We start from the raw sequence: 18,466 nt of genomic DNA on the forward strand, positions 1-18,466 counted from the left end.
TTGACCTTGCTTTTAAACAAACTTTCTCCTGTGTTTTTATTTATTGGGTGGGGAAGGGAAGAGTTGTATTTTAATTTCACTTGTGTGAGTTTTAAAAGGGAGATGGTGAGTATGGGTTGTTCCGATGGGAAGGACTGAACCTATTCAGGTGTGAACTTTTAGGCTAGAACTAGATAAAACGTGATTAGAAGTCTGAATGCTGTTGTTTTCTTTAAGCAGGTTATATACGGGCTTTAAAGACATAGCAGCCCATCGGTCATACACAAATGTAGGTAATGGCTGGTACAGTGGCAACAGTGGTTGCCTCACAAGGGTTCCAATTAAGAGCGGATGACAGTTTCAGGTCATCTGCTAGCGCGCTGCAATGACCACATCAGCCGGATTACACCCGAAATCAACCGAGGCCTTCAAAGCACAGCCTCGACGTCACTCAAAGACGGGCCCCAATCCCGCAGCGTAGCGCCGTGACCCCGCCCCCTCGAGCTCCAGGCGGGGTCCACGCCACGCCCCAAGGGCGTGGCGATGCTGAACCGAGGCGGGCTGGCTCAGTAAAGCAGAGGCAGCGGGGGAAGATGGCGGCGGCCGTACCACAGCGGGCCTGGACCGTGGAGCAGCTGCGCAGCGAGCAGCTACCCAAGAAGGACATTATCAAGTTTCTACAGGACCACGGTTCAGATTCGGTACCAGAGGCGGCGGGGCGGCCGGGCTGGTGCGGCAGAGGGACGCCTCACCCCCCGAGATGCCCGTACATTCCGTATTCCTCCGTGCCCCCGCCCTCGTCGTCGCGCGGCCCGTGGCCTGGAAGGCCGGAGAGGCCTCGCGTGCGCCGGGGAGCCGTGCTCCCGCCCTTTTGGGCTGCCCAGTTTTGGTGGGGGGAGGGGATCGGCTTTATTTCTTGGGCCAGGCAGGCAGGCAGCAATCGCATAATTAAAACCTCACTGGGATCCTTGAGTGAGGGTGGAAGCCATGAAAAAAAAGAACCCAGGAGATACGGGGGTTGGGACGGGTGTCCGAGCACTGGGGGGGGACCTGGGTGAGACCCCTGCAGAGGAGAGTAGGCCATTAGAGAAATGGGAAGGATTGTGAAGATTTTTGTGGGAACGGTATGTGCTTTTTGCTTTTCTCATCGATTACTAAATACTGAACACTAATGCTTGTAATTTTTGAAAATCCGTAGATTGCGGTTTAACTTTTCAAAATATTGACTCTTTACATGACCTTTTCACCTTTATACTGAGGGTAGTTCCTTGCGCATTTCGTGTACAGTATCTCCCATTCTTAGACACAAACTAAGAAATGTTTTTGGCATTCTTTATCCTGTACGCCCTGCATTTTTCAATATAGTCTCCATCTTAACCACCCGACTCTGGTCACAAGTGTTTGGTTTGTTTGTTTCTTTGTTTGTTTGGTTTGGTTTTTTGTCACACTTGACTTCTTTCCCTTCTGAAATTAAGATCATTCGTGCTTCTCTTAAATTGATGAACCACTGTACAGTTCCTGCACTCTGCATCCCCCACTTATGAGAAATAGAAACAGCAGTCTGTATGGTTTCTCTACAGTTTTTCATTTAAGTTCTAAACATGCATTAGAAAAATTCTTTCTGGGTTCTTCTGTGAGGATTGTAGTTTATTTTCATTTTGAGATGTCTTAAAGAGGAGATAAGTTCTCTAACAACCAGTTCCATACACCTAGAATAAGTATCCTGATACCAGCAAATATTTATGCAACATCAGTAGCAAGAACTTTGCTCAGTGTTTGTGAATACAGGGTAAAAGAAAGACTATGCCTCAGGTATTCCATTTTATACCATTTTAGTGGAGTTATTTTCTCGTAAGTCAATTTGTATTTTCAACTGGAACAATAGAATAAATTAGGCATGTCGTTTGTTAACATTTAATGCCTCAATACTGTACTTCATCAAGTTCTTATAGAACAAATGATCCCAGTGTGAAATCTAATGTAAAACGGGCCCACCTGGGACAATTTCAAGGGACTTGAATTATCAAAATATTTTTTTAATAGATTAATCTTTTAAGTGCATATTCTCTAGTATTCAGTCACATACTTAAACCTATATTTGACAATCACTGTTTTATTGATCATAAGATATCAAGGAGATGTTTATATTTTTGCTATTTTTGGAATCTTATTAAAGAAATCACAAGAATCCTAAAAGCAACTGATTACTTCCATTTAATCAAAATAACTTTTCCCCATCAACCTTTATCATTTAGAACATTTCTCTAATTGGGGGAGAGGAAAAGCAGAGGAGAAAAAAATACAGTAGTGGTAGTGTTAGAAAAGCTCCTTTATCAAAAGGATAGAAAATGCCAGAGGACAACTTGGAGAAAGTAAAAAAAATGAATCAAGGACCAGAAGGCAGAAAAGGAAGCAGAATAAAATAAGGAAAACAAAGACATTATTAAAATTCCTATATTACATGATTTTGAGATGAAGTTATATTTTGATAACTCGGTATTTCAGAAGTACTATTTTGGTGTCCATTTGCCAACTTAGTTTAAGTTTGCCAACTTTAAGAGAAATGGAATTCTGTTACTTTGAATTATTAAGTACATTGTTATTGGCCCTACTAGCTAATATTTATTGAGTTCTCACCATGCAACAGACTGTATGTTAAATACAGTAAATGGACTATTGCATTTATCCTTACAACAACCCTCTGACATTGTTGCTGTTATTAATCTTCCACTATGATACAGAAACTGAGTATTTAGGAAAGCTTAGTGCTTTGTCTAAGATCAGGTAGCTAGGATTTTAATACAGATGATCTGACTCCTCAGCCCACACACTTAACCACCATATATCCAGCATTGTATAACAGTGCTGCCAAGAATGGGTTACAGATTTGTCAAGATAGCTATTCCCAACATGGTTGGAGACTCCCAGGGCCGTGGCCAAGTAACATCCTGCCAGTAGCAGCATCATCCAGTTACCAAAATGTGCTTGCTGTATGAATGTTCTGTGAGTTCTGTAATGGGAAAAGTGTTAGTATGCAACAGTGTGACCCCCACATAATATTACAGTTACAATCTTGTCAATAATTTTTATAAATACATTTTTTTAATATTTTTTTGTTATGAAGTAGGGTATAAAATATGTTCAATTTCTTCCATCATGAGTAGTTTTATTGAAGATATAATTACTAACATAAAAGGTCATTTTTCTAAAGTTTAGACCCTTATTACATGAGGGAGATTATTTTGACTAACCAGCTTTTCTCTTTATAGTTTCTTGCAGAACATAAGTTACTAGGAAACATTAAAAATGTGGCCAAGACAGCTAACAAGGACCATTTGGTTACAGCCTACAACCATCTTTTTGAAAGTAAAGTGAGTATTGTTTCACTTATTACAAGAATATTTTTTAGATATTTTATTTACAAAAAGAAGCTTTAAATTTATTTGCAGAATATGTTTAAGTTTTTCCACCTGGAGTTTTTCTTAACTGTAATCATAAATGGACTACTGCCAAATCTAGGAGAGCTAATCTGCAGTATGGTGGAATATTAAGATATTTTGAAAGGAACCAAATTTTTAAAAATAATTCTCAGGATGCCTAAGAGGCACAGTCATTTGAGTGTCTGACTCTTGATTTCGGCTCAGATCATGATCTCAGGGTCCTGAGATCAAGCCCTGCATTGGGCTCCCTGTTCATCGGATAGTCTGCGCTTGAGAGTCTTTCCTTCTGCCCCTCCCCACACTTGAACATGCCCATGCTCACACTCTCTCTCTCACAAAATAAATAAATAAATCTTTAAAAAATAATAATAACTCCCTGTAGCTTAAATTAAGACAAACAAATAAAGGTACTGAAAAGTTAAAAATCCAAAGTAAGTTCCATTTCATTAATGAATTTAAAATCTTAGTTAGACTTATGCTGAACCTTTAGAAAAACAAATTTTAAGAAATTCTCCAATATTTGTTCACTATGACCATCTTCCACAACAAAGAGTCTTTATTAAGGAATTGTGTGAATATTTTTTAAAGATTTATTTATTAGAGAGAACACAAGAAGGGAGGAGGGGCAGAGGGAGAAGGAGAAGCAGACCCCCTGCTGAGCAGGGAGCCTGACATGGGGCTTGATCCCAGGTCCCTGGGATCATGGACCTGAACCAAAGGCAGAGGCCCAACTAACTGAGCCACCCAGGTGCCCCAGGAATTGTGTGTGAATTATATTCATATCTGAGTCTGAGTTGGCCTTTCTAAATCTGTATTTTTCCCCGTTTAAAGATTTATATATTCATTTTAAAGCGAGAGAGAGCACAAGTGAGGGGAGGGACAAAGAGAGAGGGAGAGAATCCCAAGCAGACTCACCTTGAGCTCGGAGCCCAACACAGGGCTCTATCCCATGACCCCGAGATCATGACCCAAGCTGAAACCAAGAGTCGGGCGCCCAACTGACTGAGTCGCCCGGTCGCCCCTCAGTTGTCCTTTCTAAAAATCCCTTTTCAGCATTTATGTTGTGAGATGCTTTGAGGTTCATAATTTGTTGATTAAAATGCTTAACATAAGATTTTTCCTTTGTTCTTAGACAGTTTCCATTAATTTGTATTTGAGTTATGTAGCCTTCATAGTGTAGATGTTCATTAAATTGAAAAGTTGAAAATCTAGATGTCCCTTCTAGCTTTTAGCCTATCCTGAATATGGTAAACATTAGAACATTTTCCTTACAGCGTTTCAAGGGTACTGAAAGTATAAGTAAAGTGTCTGAGCAGGTGAAAAATGTGAAGCTTAATGAAGATAAACCCAAAGAAACCAAGTCTGAAGAGACTCTGGATGAGGTTTGTATATAATATTATTTTATTTCTCATGTGAATTTGAGAAAAGTATTTGTTTACAGCACTGATTTTTCATAAGGGGTGGTTGAGTATGGCTACTTTGAGTGAACCAAACACTGATTTGGAGTGTGTTATCTCCCTTAGGTGTACTGAATCAGGAAAAAAAACATGTAAGAACCAGTGCTTCACAGTTAATAAGCCTTTCCTATAAAATACCTCTAGCTTTGTATTTTGTATTTCTTCTATGTCTGACCAGAACGTCTGAGCTTCCAAAGCCATTTAAAGGTCCTGATTCTATAGCCAAGTTGGACTGAGTGAAAGAAATTTCACTGTGGTTATTTTTAGCTTTTTCTAATGTACGTGGTATCCTTGGCAATAGAAATAGTCCAGGCTTGGCTACAGGGTGTGGAGTCATCTGTCTCATCTTTCCCAACATAGGTTTTACATTTTGGTACAAAGGTTTGAAGAACCAGATAAAACCATTTCTGCAAATGGACAGCCTCAGTAGAGCCAAGGACAGCAGTTAGAACAGCCACAATAGAGCTGCATTGATTATAATCTTGCCACTTTTGATAATACCTTGCTAATTAAGCTCACTCATTCCTAGCAGTCTTAGTATCAGTGATAATAATCTAATAAAATATTCTTTAGGTCTTATAAAGAGGTTTCACCTAATGATGAAGGTATAGCATTTGGATATTTATAGACAGAGTGTAAGTTCAAGTGTAGAATTATAGAAGTTTATATTGACTAAAGCTAGTTAATTTACATGATATTTTCTGGTTGGTTGAAAAGCACAAATTAATGTTTGTGGATATGTACACACAATAAAGCAATTTTGAGGTTTATCACATCTAATATTATTTGATAAATGTTATATATACTGGGCAAATATTGAGCAGCTACTAAGGTAAATAAAGGTATAACAAAAGGATTGCAAAAGCTATTGGGAAAATAGTTTACCCTCCAGAAAATTAACAATTAAAGGAGGTATGAGACAACAGATTGTATATCATTAAGAGGTTAAGAAGAAGAGAGCTACAAATAAAAGGGTGTAAGGGCTGGAACAATCTAGAGGGATCTTGTGAGAATCCTAAAGTATATCCCTTTTTTAAAGACTTCTTTTCTCAGGGGCCCCTGGTGACACAGTCAGTTGAGTGTCCAGCTCTTGGTTTCAGCTCAGGTTGTGATCTCAGGGTCGTGAGATCAAGCCCTGCATCGGGCTCCACGCTCAGCGCAGAGCCTGCTTAAGATTCTCCCCCCCCCACCACATACTCTTTCTCTCAGATAAATAAATCTTTAGAAAAATAAATAAAATAAAAATAAAATGCAAATCTGATTCTGTAACTGCTCTTTAAAACTCTTAATTGGCTGTTCAGTGACCTGAAGATTAAAAAAAAGTTTCCTAACATGTGCTACATGTCTTTCCAGCCTCATCTCATACCACTGTCTCCTTCACTTCTCCCTTACAGACTATACTATTTTCATCCTGTGCCCTGCTATAAAAATGCTATTCTCTGTTATAAGCCTTCCCCCAGTCGCCTACCTCAAAGAAACCTCTCCCAGCCTGTAGCTATACTGGGTTAGGTCGCTGTGTCATTCCTATCTTAGCACTTGTGCTTCCTCTTTAGGTCTCATAAACCCATACAGTTATACACATGACTCTATTCTCTGCTGGCATGAGGGTCAGGACCATGTCTACCACCTCCCCTATGTATCTTCAGTATCTAACATATGGGACATGCTCAAATATTTTTTGAATTAATAATAGGGATAATTATGTAACATACTCATTTTTAGAGGCTATGATGTGATCCAGTTAACTGAAATTGTAGTGATTACTCTCAAAGTTCCTTTATCTCTCTGTCTACAAGTATCTAGTTCAGATCCAGTCTCAAGAATGTAGTTCTTTTCGGGGTGCCTGGGTGGCTCAGTCATTGGGCATCTGCCTTCAGCTCAGGTCATGATCCCAGCGTCCTGGTATCCAGCCCTGCCTCAGGCTCCCTGCTCGGCAGGAGGCCTGCTTCTCCCTCTCTCACTCCCCCTGCTTGTGCTCCTTCTCTCGCTGTGTTTCTCTCTGTCAAATAAATAAATAAAATCTTAAAAAAAAAAAAAGAATGTAGTTCTTTTCATCCCTCTCAACTAAGAAATTGCTGCAAGCCAAGAAATTATGTAAAAGCCAGGTCAATTCAAGCATATAACTCAGCTATAGCCTTGGGACTGATCTCATTTCTCACCATGAACTGAACAGGTTCTTGCAGTGAAACCCAAAATCAGATCAAATAACTACAGTGGCATTTCTCAAAGTGTGTTATATAAGTCCCAGAAGGTCCAAGTTGTTTTCTGGCATCATCAAAACCTGTACTTTTTGTTTCCTTGAAGATTCACAGTGCATGTTAGCTGATGACAACTCTGAGAAGTCATGCAGAATAGAGGCATCTTTAACTTTAACTAGTGTTTCCCAAACTTAATTATGGTAGACCTCTTTTCTTCTCTAACAATGTTAACAATGCTAAGGAATAAGTGATCTGTAAAAGACACTTTATGAAACACTGAAATGGAGGCTATTCCCTGGGCAGACTGGCACCTTCACCATTAAGACTGAGCCATAATCACCAATTTAATGTTTTTTTTTGCATTATTCTAGGACCTAGATTTAATGTAGATAACACAATATGCCCAAGCAACTTGGGACAACAAATGGGAAAACAATGAAATGATATTAAGATTTAAAATGTGGTTATTGTTCACTAATCGTACCTTATCCATTCAAATAGTTATGTGTGATTTCTTTAATAAAGTCTTAAGATAGTCTAATATTTTTGCATAAAAAATTTACAGTCATTCTCATTTTATATTACCAGATTTTGTAAGTCAACCATATTTTTAAAATATCATTTATTTTTCTGATATAAAAATATTTGTATGCTATTTTTCAAATAGAAAAGTACAGAAAATACATAATATTCCAACACCTAGAAATGAACATGTTTAACATTTCAGAATGTTGTCTTTGAATATTTTCTAAGTGCATATTTATTTAAATAGTTGAGATACTACTATAGTTAGAAATTTCCATTGATTTTTCACTTTATAAGAATTTTTGCACATTATACTGAGTATTAGATTACCATAAACATGTGGTTATTTTACCACTGTGGATAATAGTGCATTGAATAACTGCACAAAGATTTTTTTTCCTAAGCTTCAGATTACTTTTATTTTTTTAAAGATTTTATTTATTTATTCATGAGAGACAGAGAGTGAGGGGCAGAGGGAGAAGCAGGCTCCCTGGGAGGAGCAGGGAGCCTGATGCGGGACTCGATCCCAGGACCCTGGGATCATGACCTGAGCCAAAGTCAGATGCTTAACCGTCTGAGCCACCCAGGCGCTTTTCAGATTACTTCTTGAGCATATATTTGTATGAATAGTATTGTTATTATCACACTTCTAACCTTTTAAAATTGCATTCCAAAGAGATGGCACCAGTTTACACTGCTTGTAGACACCTGACCATTTATAGTAGCATTTTTCATTAAAACAAGCTTGGAATGGGAGCATCAGCAAGGAAGTTAATGTTTGCTTTTGTAATTAATACATGTACTCATGCTGTAGATGTGACTTGATTTAGAAAGGCAGCCTAGCTTTTGTTGAAAGTGCTAATTCTTAGGCTCTAAATTGAATATGGCTTTATATTCTATGCAGGCATTACTTTCTGGTGTAAAAGATGGAAAAAAGACTATCAGGTTGCTGTGAGGTTAAATGAATTGACATAAGAAAAATAAAATGATTTGTGTTATACCTGACATTCCATATGATAAAGAGCATGGGACTTATATGCAGGCTTCCTGGTTTCCAGTCCTACGGCCACTTAGAAGCTGTAGGTCTGTAAGCAAGTTGCTTAACCACTCTATCCTTATAGTTCCTTTTTTGTAAAATAGGAATAATAGTACCTAATTCATAAGGTAAAAACAATTAAGAGTTAATTTATGTAAAGCATTTGGATAGTGCCCAACACATAGAGGGTACTCAGTAGTTGCCAACTATTTTAACAAACACCAGTAGAGGTTAACTATCATTAGTACAATTATTTGAAGTATTTAGGCATAGTGGAAGGAACAGGGGCTTTGGATTCAGACAAACCCAAATCCATATTCATTCTCTGCTACTCATCAGCTCTGTTGCAAATTCCCTGAATCTCAGTCTCTTCATCTGCAAAAATGCAAGTAGGTGATACCTTCTTCAGAGGATTACAGTAAGTGGGGATTGTATGTGTTATGTAACTGGCAAATAGTAGATGTTTAATGTCTATTATTTTCTTTTCCCATTATTAAATGTTTTGTAATGTAAAATTCTATACTTTTTAAGTTTTTTTAAGTTTTTATTTTAATTCGTTAGTTAACATTAGTTAACAATAGTGTATTCATTTCAGGTGTACAATATAGTAATTCAGCACTTCCACATATCACCTGGTGCTCATCACCACAAGTGGACTTCTTAATCCCATCACCTGTTTAACCCTTTTCCCCCCTGCCCCCCACCGACCTCCCCTCTGGTAACATCAGTTTGTTCTCTACAGTTAAGAGTCTGTTTCTTGGTTTGTCTGTCTTGTCTGTCTGCCTCTTACTTTTTTCCTTTTGCTTCTTTGTTTCTTAAATTCCACATAAGTGAAATTATATGGTGTTTGTCTTTCTCTGACTTACTTCACTTAGCATTATACTCTAGCTCCATCCATGTCACTTCAAAGGTAAGAATTCATTTTTTTATGGCTGAATAATATTCCATTGTATATATATACTACATCTTCTTTATCCATTCATCAATCAGTGGACACTTGGCCTGCTTCCTTATCTTGGTTTTTGTAAATAATGCTGCTATAAACATAGGGGTGCATGTATCCCTTTGAATTAGTGTTCTTCTTTCAGTAAATACTAAGTAGTACAATTGCTATTTTTAACTTTTTGAGGAACCTCCATACTGTTTTCCACAGTGGCTGCACCCAGTTTGCATTCCCACCAACACTGTGAGAGAGTTCCCTTTTCTCCACAGCCTCACCAACACCTGTTGTTTCTTGTGTTGTTGATTTTTTTTTTAAGGTTTTATTTATTTATTTGACAGAGACAGCGAGAGAGGGAGCACAAGCAGGGGGAGTGGGAGAGGGTGAAGCAGGCTTCCCGCCGAGCAGGGTGCCTGATGCGGGGCTTGATCCTAGGACCCTGGGATCATGACCTGAGCGAAAGGCAGACACTTAACGACTGAGCCACCCAGGCGCCCCTGTGTTGTTGATTTTAACTATTCTGACAGGTGTGAGGTGATATCTCATTGTAGTTTTGATTTGCATTTCCCTGATGATAAGTGATGAGCACCTTTTCTTTTTTTTTTAAGATTTTATTAATTTTGTCAGAGCGAACGAGCACAAGCAGGGGGAGCAACAGGCACAGGGAGAGGGAGAGGCAGACTCCGTGCTGCAAGGAGCCCGATGTGGGACTCGATCCCAGGATCCTGGGATCATGACCTGAGCCGAAGGCAGACGCTTAACCAACTGCGGTACCCAGGCGTCCCAATGAGCATCTTTTCATGTGTCTGTTGGCCATCTGGATGTCTTCTTTGGAGAAATGTCTATTCATGTCTTCTGCCCATTTTTAAATGGGATTCTTTCTTTTTTGAGTGTTGAGTTGTATAAGTTCTTTATATATTTTGGACACTCTATCAGCTATGTCATTTGCAGATACCTTCTCCCATTCCATAGGTTGCCTTTAAGTTGTGTTGATTGTTTCCTTTGCAGAAACTTTTTATTTTGATGTAGTACCAACAGTTTATTTTTGCTTTTATTTCCCTTGCCTCAAGAGATGTATCTAGAAAGAAGTTGCTGCAGCCGATGTTAGAGACCTTACTTCCTATGCTCTCTTCTAGGATTTTCATGGTTTCAAGTCTCACATTTAAATCTTCAGTCCATTTTGAATTTATTTTTGTGTATGGTGAATGAAAATGGTCCAGTTTCACTCTTTTGCATGTTGCTGCCCAGTTTTCCCAAGATCTTTTGTTGAAGACTTTTTCCCATTGGATATTCTTTCCTGCTTTGTCAAAGATTAATTGACTATATAATTGTGGGCTTATTTCTGGGTTTTCTGTTCTGTTCTTTTGATCTGTGTTTCTGTTTTTGTGCCAGTACCATACTGTTTTGTTCACAACGGCTTTGTAATGGAACTTAATGTCCAGAATTGTGATGCCACCAGCTTTGCTTTTCTTTTTCAAGGTTGCTTTGGCTATTTGGAGTCTTTTGTGGTTCCATACAAATTTTAGGATTGTTTATTCTAGCTCTGTGGAAAATGATCTTGGTATTTTGATAGGGATTGCATTAAACATGTAGATTGCTTTGAGCAGTATAGACATTTTAATAATATCTGTTCTTCCAATCCATGAGCATGGAATGTCTTTTCCTTTCTTTGTATCCTTTCAGTTTCTTTTTATCAATGTTTTATGCTTTTCAGAGCAAGGTCTTTCACCTGTTTGGTTAGGTTTATTCCTAGGTATCCTATTATTTTGGGTGCAACTGTAAATGGGATTGTTTTCTTAGTATCTCTTTCTGATGTTTCATTATTGGTATATAGAAATGCAACAGATTTCTGTACATTGATTTTGTATCCTGTGACTTTACTGAATTCATTTATCAGTTCTAGCAGTTTTTTGCTGGAGTCTTTCAGGTTTTCTGTATAAATTCTATATATTTTTTTAATTCTCTATGTTCTTAAATTTGATTAAGAAATTGCTTTTCTCCCAGAAGGGAGGTAGGTAGGTGGGGACGATGGGTGAAGTAGGTGAAGGGGATTAAGAATACACTTACCTTGATGAGTGCTGAGTAATAAATAGAATTATTGAATCACTATTGTGCACCTGAAACTAATATAACACTGTATGTTAATTACACTGGCATTAAATAATTTTTATAACATTTAAAAAAATAAAAGCGCTTAATATTGATACATTGACTTTTAAAGATTAGTTTCTTTAATGCATCACAGTATTTGAAATAGTGTAAATAATAATCATACTGATAAGAACCAAAGACTGTATTATGGGAGGCAGAACACAACACAGTCTGTAATGAGCTTTGTTTGGCATTATAAAATCTATGACAATTTTTACATAGGATAAAATAGCTCAAGTAATTATTTGAGCAGCATTTGACATTAGTAATTGTAAGGCAATAATAAAGGCCTGGCACAAATTAGTCTTTCTCTTTTAACTTACTATCCATTTACATTTATCATACATATTTTTTTATCAATAATAAACTGATACTTTTATCAGTACTAAAGTACTGCAAAAAATAAACTGCTTTTCTCACATATATGAATCACCACTCATTAGCCTTTACCTTTCTTTAAAAAAGAGCCTGATAATCCTGCTCTGTTCTAGGAAATATGTCTGTTACAGTAATTTCTATTGATAATTGTGTATTATATGAACTTTCAAGTTCAGAAACAAATGGAATATTACTGTATTCGTTCTAAATTTAGTAATGTCAAGTATGGTGCTAAACAACTCAAATCTTTGAAAAAACTGTCACAATGCTTTATTTAGTGCCTTATGACTTTATAGGAATAATAGAATTTTGTCAAAAGAACATTGGTTTCCAAGGTAGCTATAAGTTATTTTAGTGTATGTGCTGCCGAAGCGAGCACTGCTGGAAGTTATTTGAAATTAAATTATAGATAGGCTATTTACTAATATTCTCACCACAGACTTGCAATTAGATGGTGAGTTTTTTTAAACCAAGAGGTGAACCAGAGGCAAAATGGTTTGTTACCGCATCTGTGAAACTGTGATGACTTGGGTCACAGTTGGTGGCTATGTAAGAATTCTCTGTCATCCTTCTAAAAGAAGGATGTGAGTTACTAACTCTGTGTGTTGTTTTTGTTTGTTCTTTAGGGTCCACCAAAATATATAAAATCTGTTCTTAAAAAAGGAGATAAAACCAACTTTCCCAAAAAGGGAGATGTTGTTCACTGCTGGTATACAGGAACACTACAGGATGGGACTGTTTTTGATACTAATATTCAAACGAGTAAGTCTAAATGTAATCTTATCTTTTTAGCTTTAAGGCATTACATAATATTTGTGTGGTACATGAACAGTTGGCTGTACCTTTCTCTTGGCTGTCACTTTTTTCCAGAAGTCTTTTGCACCTGTGATTTACTTGTACTCAGAGGTCTTCAGTTCACTCTTTATTGGCTGGGTGAATAAATACCTCTTGGTCATTGGGGAGCAAAAAATAAGCTTAGTCTAAACTTGGTTAATGTCCCAAAGTTGAGGTTTTCGTATTTAATGTAAAAAGCAGAACGGAGTGCTGTTTTAGTAGTGTAAATATTATCTCCCCCCTTTTAGACTATTTTTACGTACAGAATTTTCTTGATGAGTTACCTTTCTGAATTTTTCTTTTCAAATGCATAATATGGTAAGTTCTGAAATTAAAGACTTAAATCAGTGTTTTTCCATTGGAACTTAATTTCATCATGCATTATAAGGAAAATTTGTTTTACAGGTTCAAAGAAGAAGAAAAATGCCAAGCCTTTAAGTTTTAAGGTTGGAATAGGCAAAGTTATCAGAGGAGTAAGTAAAAAATGGCAATGAATCAATAGATATTCTGGCACATGCTACATGTGGTATGGCACCATCATTAGGATTGGGGATATGACAAAAACACTCTTTGGAGTCTGACAAATCAGGTGCTATCATTGCTAACTGATCTGGCACAAGTTTTCTGGGTCTTGGTTATGGACGGTACAATCTTCCTCAAGGTTGCTAAACAAGTGTGCATAACTACAGTGCATAGAGACTCAAATATTTTCTTCTTGCTTACCCCTTTTACTATTTTTTCATCATAAATTCATCAGCAAGTTTAGCTTTCTAAATTTAATATTCTTTTAAAATGTTACATAGTTGTTTTACCACTTACTCATGATAGAGAAAGGTAAAATATCTGTTTCACTGAAGTACTTAATGATAGAAGCAAAAGTTCTGGGCCTTTTCACCTCTCACAACTGGGGTTCAAACACCAGGAAATCTTTCAAACATAAATATGCCTTTTTTACCTACCCTTACAAGGGAGAGATAATAGAAGGAAACTTTGAGAAAAGGGGAAGAAGGTAGGATCGAGCTGTACTGACCAATGCAGTGTACAAAAGGAGGTAATAGAGCAGGGTTGATTATCGGCTTCACTGAATTCAGGGTGTTATTCCAGGGCCCATTAAAATGTCTTTATTCACAACATCAAACATTATAACTGAAATGCCTATTAAATGCACTGTGAGAACCTGTGTTATTCTTTATACTGTGGGTAAGTCCTAAAATATGGCTCATTCATATTCAAAGCCCAAAACAGATTATAAAACATCTTGAAACTAAAGGTTTAGTTGAAAATAACCTTAACTGCTATTTGATTATACCAAATTGATACTGTGTATCAAGTTGATCAATTTTTCTGTTTCTATGACTAATTTGCTTATGTATTTCTTCTAGTGAACCATATTCTTAATTTCCATTATGTAACAGATCTCTATCCCTTAAGCTTTATGTGACAGTGACAGTTCAACAGAGTATTTGATATTAGTCATTATATTTACCTTTGCATCCTGTTAATTTAACTGTTTTTAGGAACTGGCTTTAAGATCCAGGGCGTCTGGTTGGCTCAGTTGGTAAAGCATGTGACTCGATCTGGGGATTGTGAGTTCAAGCCCCACGTTGGGGATAGAGTTTACTTAAAAAAAAAAAAAAATGTAAAAGATCCAAATTTGGACAAACTGGAGTGGCAGCCCAGAAACCTCTATCATTTCTTTGAAAAGTTTTACCTTCTACAGAAGGTCTTAATGCCCTAACATGTAGCTTATGTGTGCCATCATGACTCCACAGTCTAGTGATCTTAAGACAATTCTATTGTTAATTTATCCCTATAATATAAATTCAGAAGTTTGCCCTAGGATATAACAAGTGTAGCAAGTTTTTTATGATAGTACTAATAAACTGGTTTCCATAACTTAGAACATCTATCATTTACAAAAGTGCCTTCACATTGTAGCATTTTAAGAGTGTATTGCACTAAAGAGGGCACGTATTGAATGGAGCACTGGGTATTATACGCAAACAATGAATCATGGAACACTACATCAAAAACTAATGATGTAATGTATGGTGACTAACATAACATAATAAAATAAAATTAAAGAATTAGTGACCAAATCAAGTATTTTAATATCACAGATGATGAAACATTATAAAACTTCTAAGAATTATATATATAGAGATGCCTTATTAATTTTAATAATATATACTTTATGACATACTGATTTAGCCTATGAACTGATTTATCTACAAATGTCCAATAATTTTCTAGAACTAAATGAGTACAGTTTGAATTTTGACCTGTGGTGCAAGTGAAATGAGTAAATAATTTAGTAAGAAAAAAAGTGTACTGCACTAAAAAATTACTGTTTAATATTTTTTTTCATTGAGGAAATAAAGGACAAAGATTCACCCAAGGACATTACCTTACAATACAATGAAATCCAGTAACAGAATGTTTTTTGGTATATTTGGCCTTCTAGTTTTTCATGAATTTTTTTTTTTTTTTTGCAAATTATCGTTAGTTTTTATTTCATATTCTTGCCTTTAGTGGGATGAAGCACTCTTAACTATGAGTAAAGGAGAAAAGGCTCGACTAGAGATTGAACCAGAATGGGCTTATGGAAAGAAAGGACAGCCTGATGCCAAGTATCCTTTTTTCCTTTGTCAGTAAAGAAAAAACACGAAGAAAGACCACCTGAATGTATAAAAGATACTGTCTAGGTTAACTTCCAGATCAGGAATCATGTCTAGAGTAGTATTCCTGATATTTAGATGCTTCTGTGTCAAGACCTCCAATATAGACAGTAGTTAATATTTTTTATTGATACAAAGTGTGCGAACTTTAGCTAGAATAGAATCTACCTTTTTTCTTCTGGAACTCAACTTTTTTATTTTTAAGAGGTAAACTATGAGGTTTTAAGTTTTCATCTTTGAAAGGCAATTGTTACTGTATGAAGGATGTACTTCAAGGAGTTAAGATGTCCAGTACAAAGAACTAAAGCAAATTATAGGATACAAGTATGGCTCATGGTAATTTTATGCTACAGTATAATTTCAGGCAAGTAAATGGGTACTCAGCTTAGAAATGGAACACATGTTGGGGATTACCAGTTATGAAATTAAGGAGACCATGGGTCCAACAACGTGTAAGCATATGTGATTACTACTACTGACAATACTTTTCTGATAGGCCTGGTTTGTGAAAATTAAAAAGCCGTGCCTCCTGACCATGTTGACCAGAACAGTCCCATAACTAAGTGAGAAAGTAGTTTTTTCTGTTGTTGGTTCCATTCCCATTGGACTAATTGGATCAGTTAAAGTAACTTAAAAAATTTGGAAGTCCTCTCCAATCTTATCAGTTAAGATTATGTAGGAATATAATAGTCCTCCTCTAAGCCTATCAAAACTAGATGGCCCAACTACAGCTCCCCCTCTCTCATGTGAAGCATCTCAAAACCAGATAAAAATCACACTTCTCTGAACTCAGCATCTTAAAATTCATAGCAGATACCAGGGACTACCTCATAATGAACTTTGATTTAATATAACTTTTACACCCAACTAGATTGAAATCACTTTTTTTTTTTAAAGCACGGAGCAGCAATCTTCATTAGGTGGTGGTTAAATTGGGAGTACTAGGAGGCATCCAAGAAAGGAAGATCCTAGTCCAAGCTCAACCTATCTAGTCAGCCTATACCAATAGGTTATGATCACCATTCACAAAGATACTTTTAAGAACCACTAGGCTAGTATGTATTAGCGCCTCAATCAGTCATAAAGTCCTTCCCTTTGGGGTTAATACCCAATATCCATTATATATAGTTCAATTTTAGACTGAGGTTATTGGGAGTGAAGGAAGAAACAATTTTTATCGAATTTACCTTGACTCCTTCAACAGAATTCCACCAAATGCAAAACTCATTTTTGAAGTGGAGTTAGTGGATATTGACTGAAATAGCAATGCTTCGGATATAAAGACATCAGCAACAATAAAACATGGCCTTGAAGAAACTTATGTAACTAATTAGAGCTGGTTACTATTGTAAGGGAAGAGTCAACTGGAGAATTCAAGAACTCCGATATTGTTTACCCAATCCCCAACTTTTAATATATGTAATCCATTATAATTCCCTAAAGTTCGAAATATTTTACTACAGCTGTGTAAAATATTGGTTAAGGAGAAATGACTTTCCTTTTACCTCATGTTGTAAACTAAAAGGCTCAATAAAAACATATTCAGTGTCTTGATTTGTTTGGTGTTGATACATAAATGTTCTGATTAGGTTAACCAGAGCTAATAAGGCTTTAATCAGAACAGGGAGTTACAGTAAAATTGTCTAGACAGCTTTGCCAGGGGTACTCCTCTTAAAATCTTTACTCTTTTTTAAAAGATCTTTTAAGAATTCTTTTTTAAGGTTTTTATTTTAGAAAGAGTGCATGCGCACGACCTGAGGGAGAGTGAGGAGCAGAGAGGAAGAGAATCTCAAGCTTACTTCCCACTGAGCTCGGAGCCCCACATGGGGCTCAATCTCAACCCTGAGGTCATGACCTGAGTTGAAACCAAGAGTCGGACACTCAACTGAGCCACCCAGGTGCCCCTCCTCTTAAAAAATCTTTAAATAAATACTCCTGTATAGTGAAAATGAGGACAGAAATGGAGGAAGCAAAAAGCTAAATGGTCTAATTCTGGCAAGAAGATAATAACTAAATTCAAGAAAAGTATACTTTCAAAACCAATGAACCACTAATAATGAATAAAAGTTAATACTGTGAGGTGATCCACCCCCCAATAAATTCGTAACAATTTGTAGAGGAGTCTTCTTCAATTTTATTATAAAAATGAGGATGATCAGTTTGATCAAAATGAAAGCTTGCTCACAAATTTTACATGAATATTCTAAATACAAAGTCTCCTGAAACAACATACTTTTGATATGATTTTCATTTTTTAAAAGGGATGCAAACATTTCATTTTTTTCATTTATAATCTCTATCCCAAGACATAGTGTTTAATAGTATATCTTTTCTGCAGTTAAATCCAAATTCACAAGGATAACTGAAACAGACAAAACCTTGTCATCAAAGGTTAAAAATCCATTTTTTTTACAGAGGTAAATCCTTAATAACCAGCCCTTATGTATTTTCAGATCTTGTACTACACTGACGTGATTTGCAGTCAGTTTTTTTTCCTACCCCTTAAGGCTACAAAACTCTGTTGCAAATGCACTGCAAAAGAATTCTAGACCACTTAATGCAAAAATCAAAAAAATAGTTCTCCAATAAAAAGTAAATTTTATAAATGGTAGGAAATAGTATCTGTGGTAAGCTACTAAGTGACATTTTCCCCTATTACTAAACAAATCATGTTACACAGAAACAGGAAGACAAATTATCAAATACAACAAGTTTACGCTATGTTTACATCCCTCATTAAAAAAAAATAATTTCATATTTTTCACACATTCCATCTGATACATTTTCTCATCAGGTTGGAGGGGGAGGGTAATACTGTCCATAATTCCAAGGATTCTGATAATTGTACTG

The 18,466-nt window shown here is 36.5% G+C and overlaps 2 protein-coding genes across 7 annotated transcripts in view; one reads left to right on the forward strand and one right to left on the reverse strand.

Annotated features, from left to right (window-relative positions):
- The first annotated feature begins 532 nt into the window (after positions 1-532).
- Positions 533-17,170, forward strand: FKBP3 (FKBP prolyl isomerase 3). 2 transcript variants are annotated; one of them, XM_028102201.2, is made up of 7 exons: positions 533-680; positions 3,249-3,350; positions 4,694-4,801; positions 12,731-12,866; positions 13,344-13,411; positions 15,471-15,568; positions 16,821-17,170. In XM_028102201.2, exons 1-7 carry the CDS (start codon positions 573-575, stop codon positions 16,873-16,875), a joined length of 675 nt encoding a protein of 224 aa, XP_027958002.1. In that variant the 5' UTR covers positions 533-572; the 3' UTR covers positions 16,876-17,170. The 2 variants fall into 2 exon arrangements, with proteins under 2 accessions (XP_027958002.1, XP_087880753.1); XM_088024627.1 differs by lacking the exon at positions 533-680 and adding an exon at positions 773-1,103.
- A 564-nt stretch (positions 17,171-17,734) lies between these two features.
- Positions 17,735-18,466, reverse strand: part of PRPF39 (pre-mRNA processing factor 39) — a 37,070-nt gene continuing 36,338 nt past the window's right edge. For 4 of the 5 annotated variants that reach the window (XM_088024625.1, XM_028100500.2, XM_088024626.1 and 1 more), the window contains one exon: positions 17,736-18,463. In XM_088024625.1, coding sequence (XP_087880751.1) covers positions 18,407-18,463 — 57 coding nt within the window. In that variant the 3' untranslated portion in view covers positions 17,736-18,406. Of the gene's footprint in view, positions 18,464-18,466 lie in introns of all 5 variants that reach the window. The other variant, XM_028100486.2, reaches the window with a different exon arrangement.

The sequence above is a fragment of the Eumetopias jubatus genome, unplaced genomic scaffold (assembly GCF_037043125.1).
Source record: "Eumetopias jubatus isolate StellerSeaLion01/CBP00866 unplaced genomic scaffold, mEumJub1_p1.0 scaffold_7, whole genome shotgun sequence".
Classification (NCBI taxonomy): domain Eukaryota; kingdom Metazoa; phylum Chordata; class Mammalia; order Carnivora; family Otariidae; genus Eumetopias; species Eumetopias jubatus.

Excerpts from the sequence above, each read along its gene's own strand:
- FKBP3 (XM_028102201.2), top strand. The coding sequence starts at position 573 with ATGGCGGCGGCCGTACCACAGCGGGCCTGGACCGTGGAGCAGCTGCGC. Across the intron at positions 3,351-4,693 it reads ACCATCTTTTTGAAAGTAAA|CGTTTCAAGGGTACTGAAAG; the intron begins GTGAGTATTGTT and ends TTTTCCTTACAG. Across the intron at positions 4,802-12,730 it reads CTGAAGAGACTCTGGATGAG|GGTCCACCAAAATATATAAA; the intron begins GTTTGTATATAA and ends TTTGTTCTTTAG.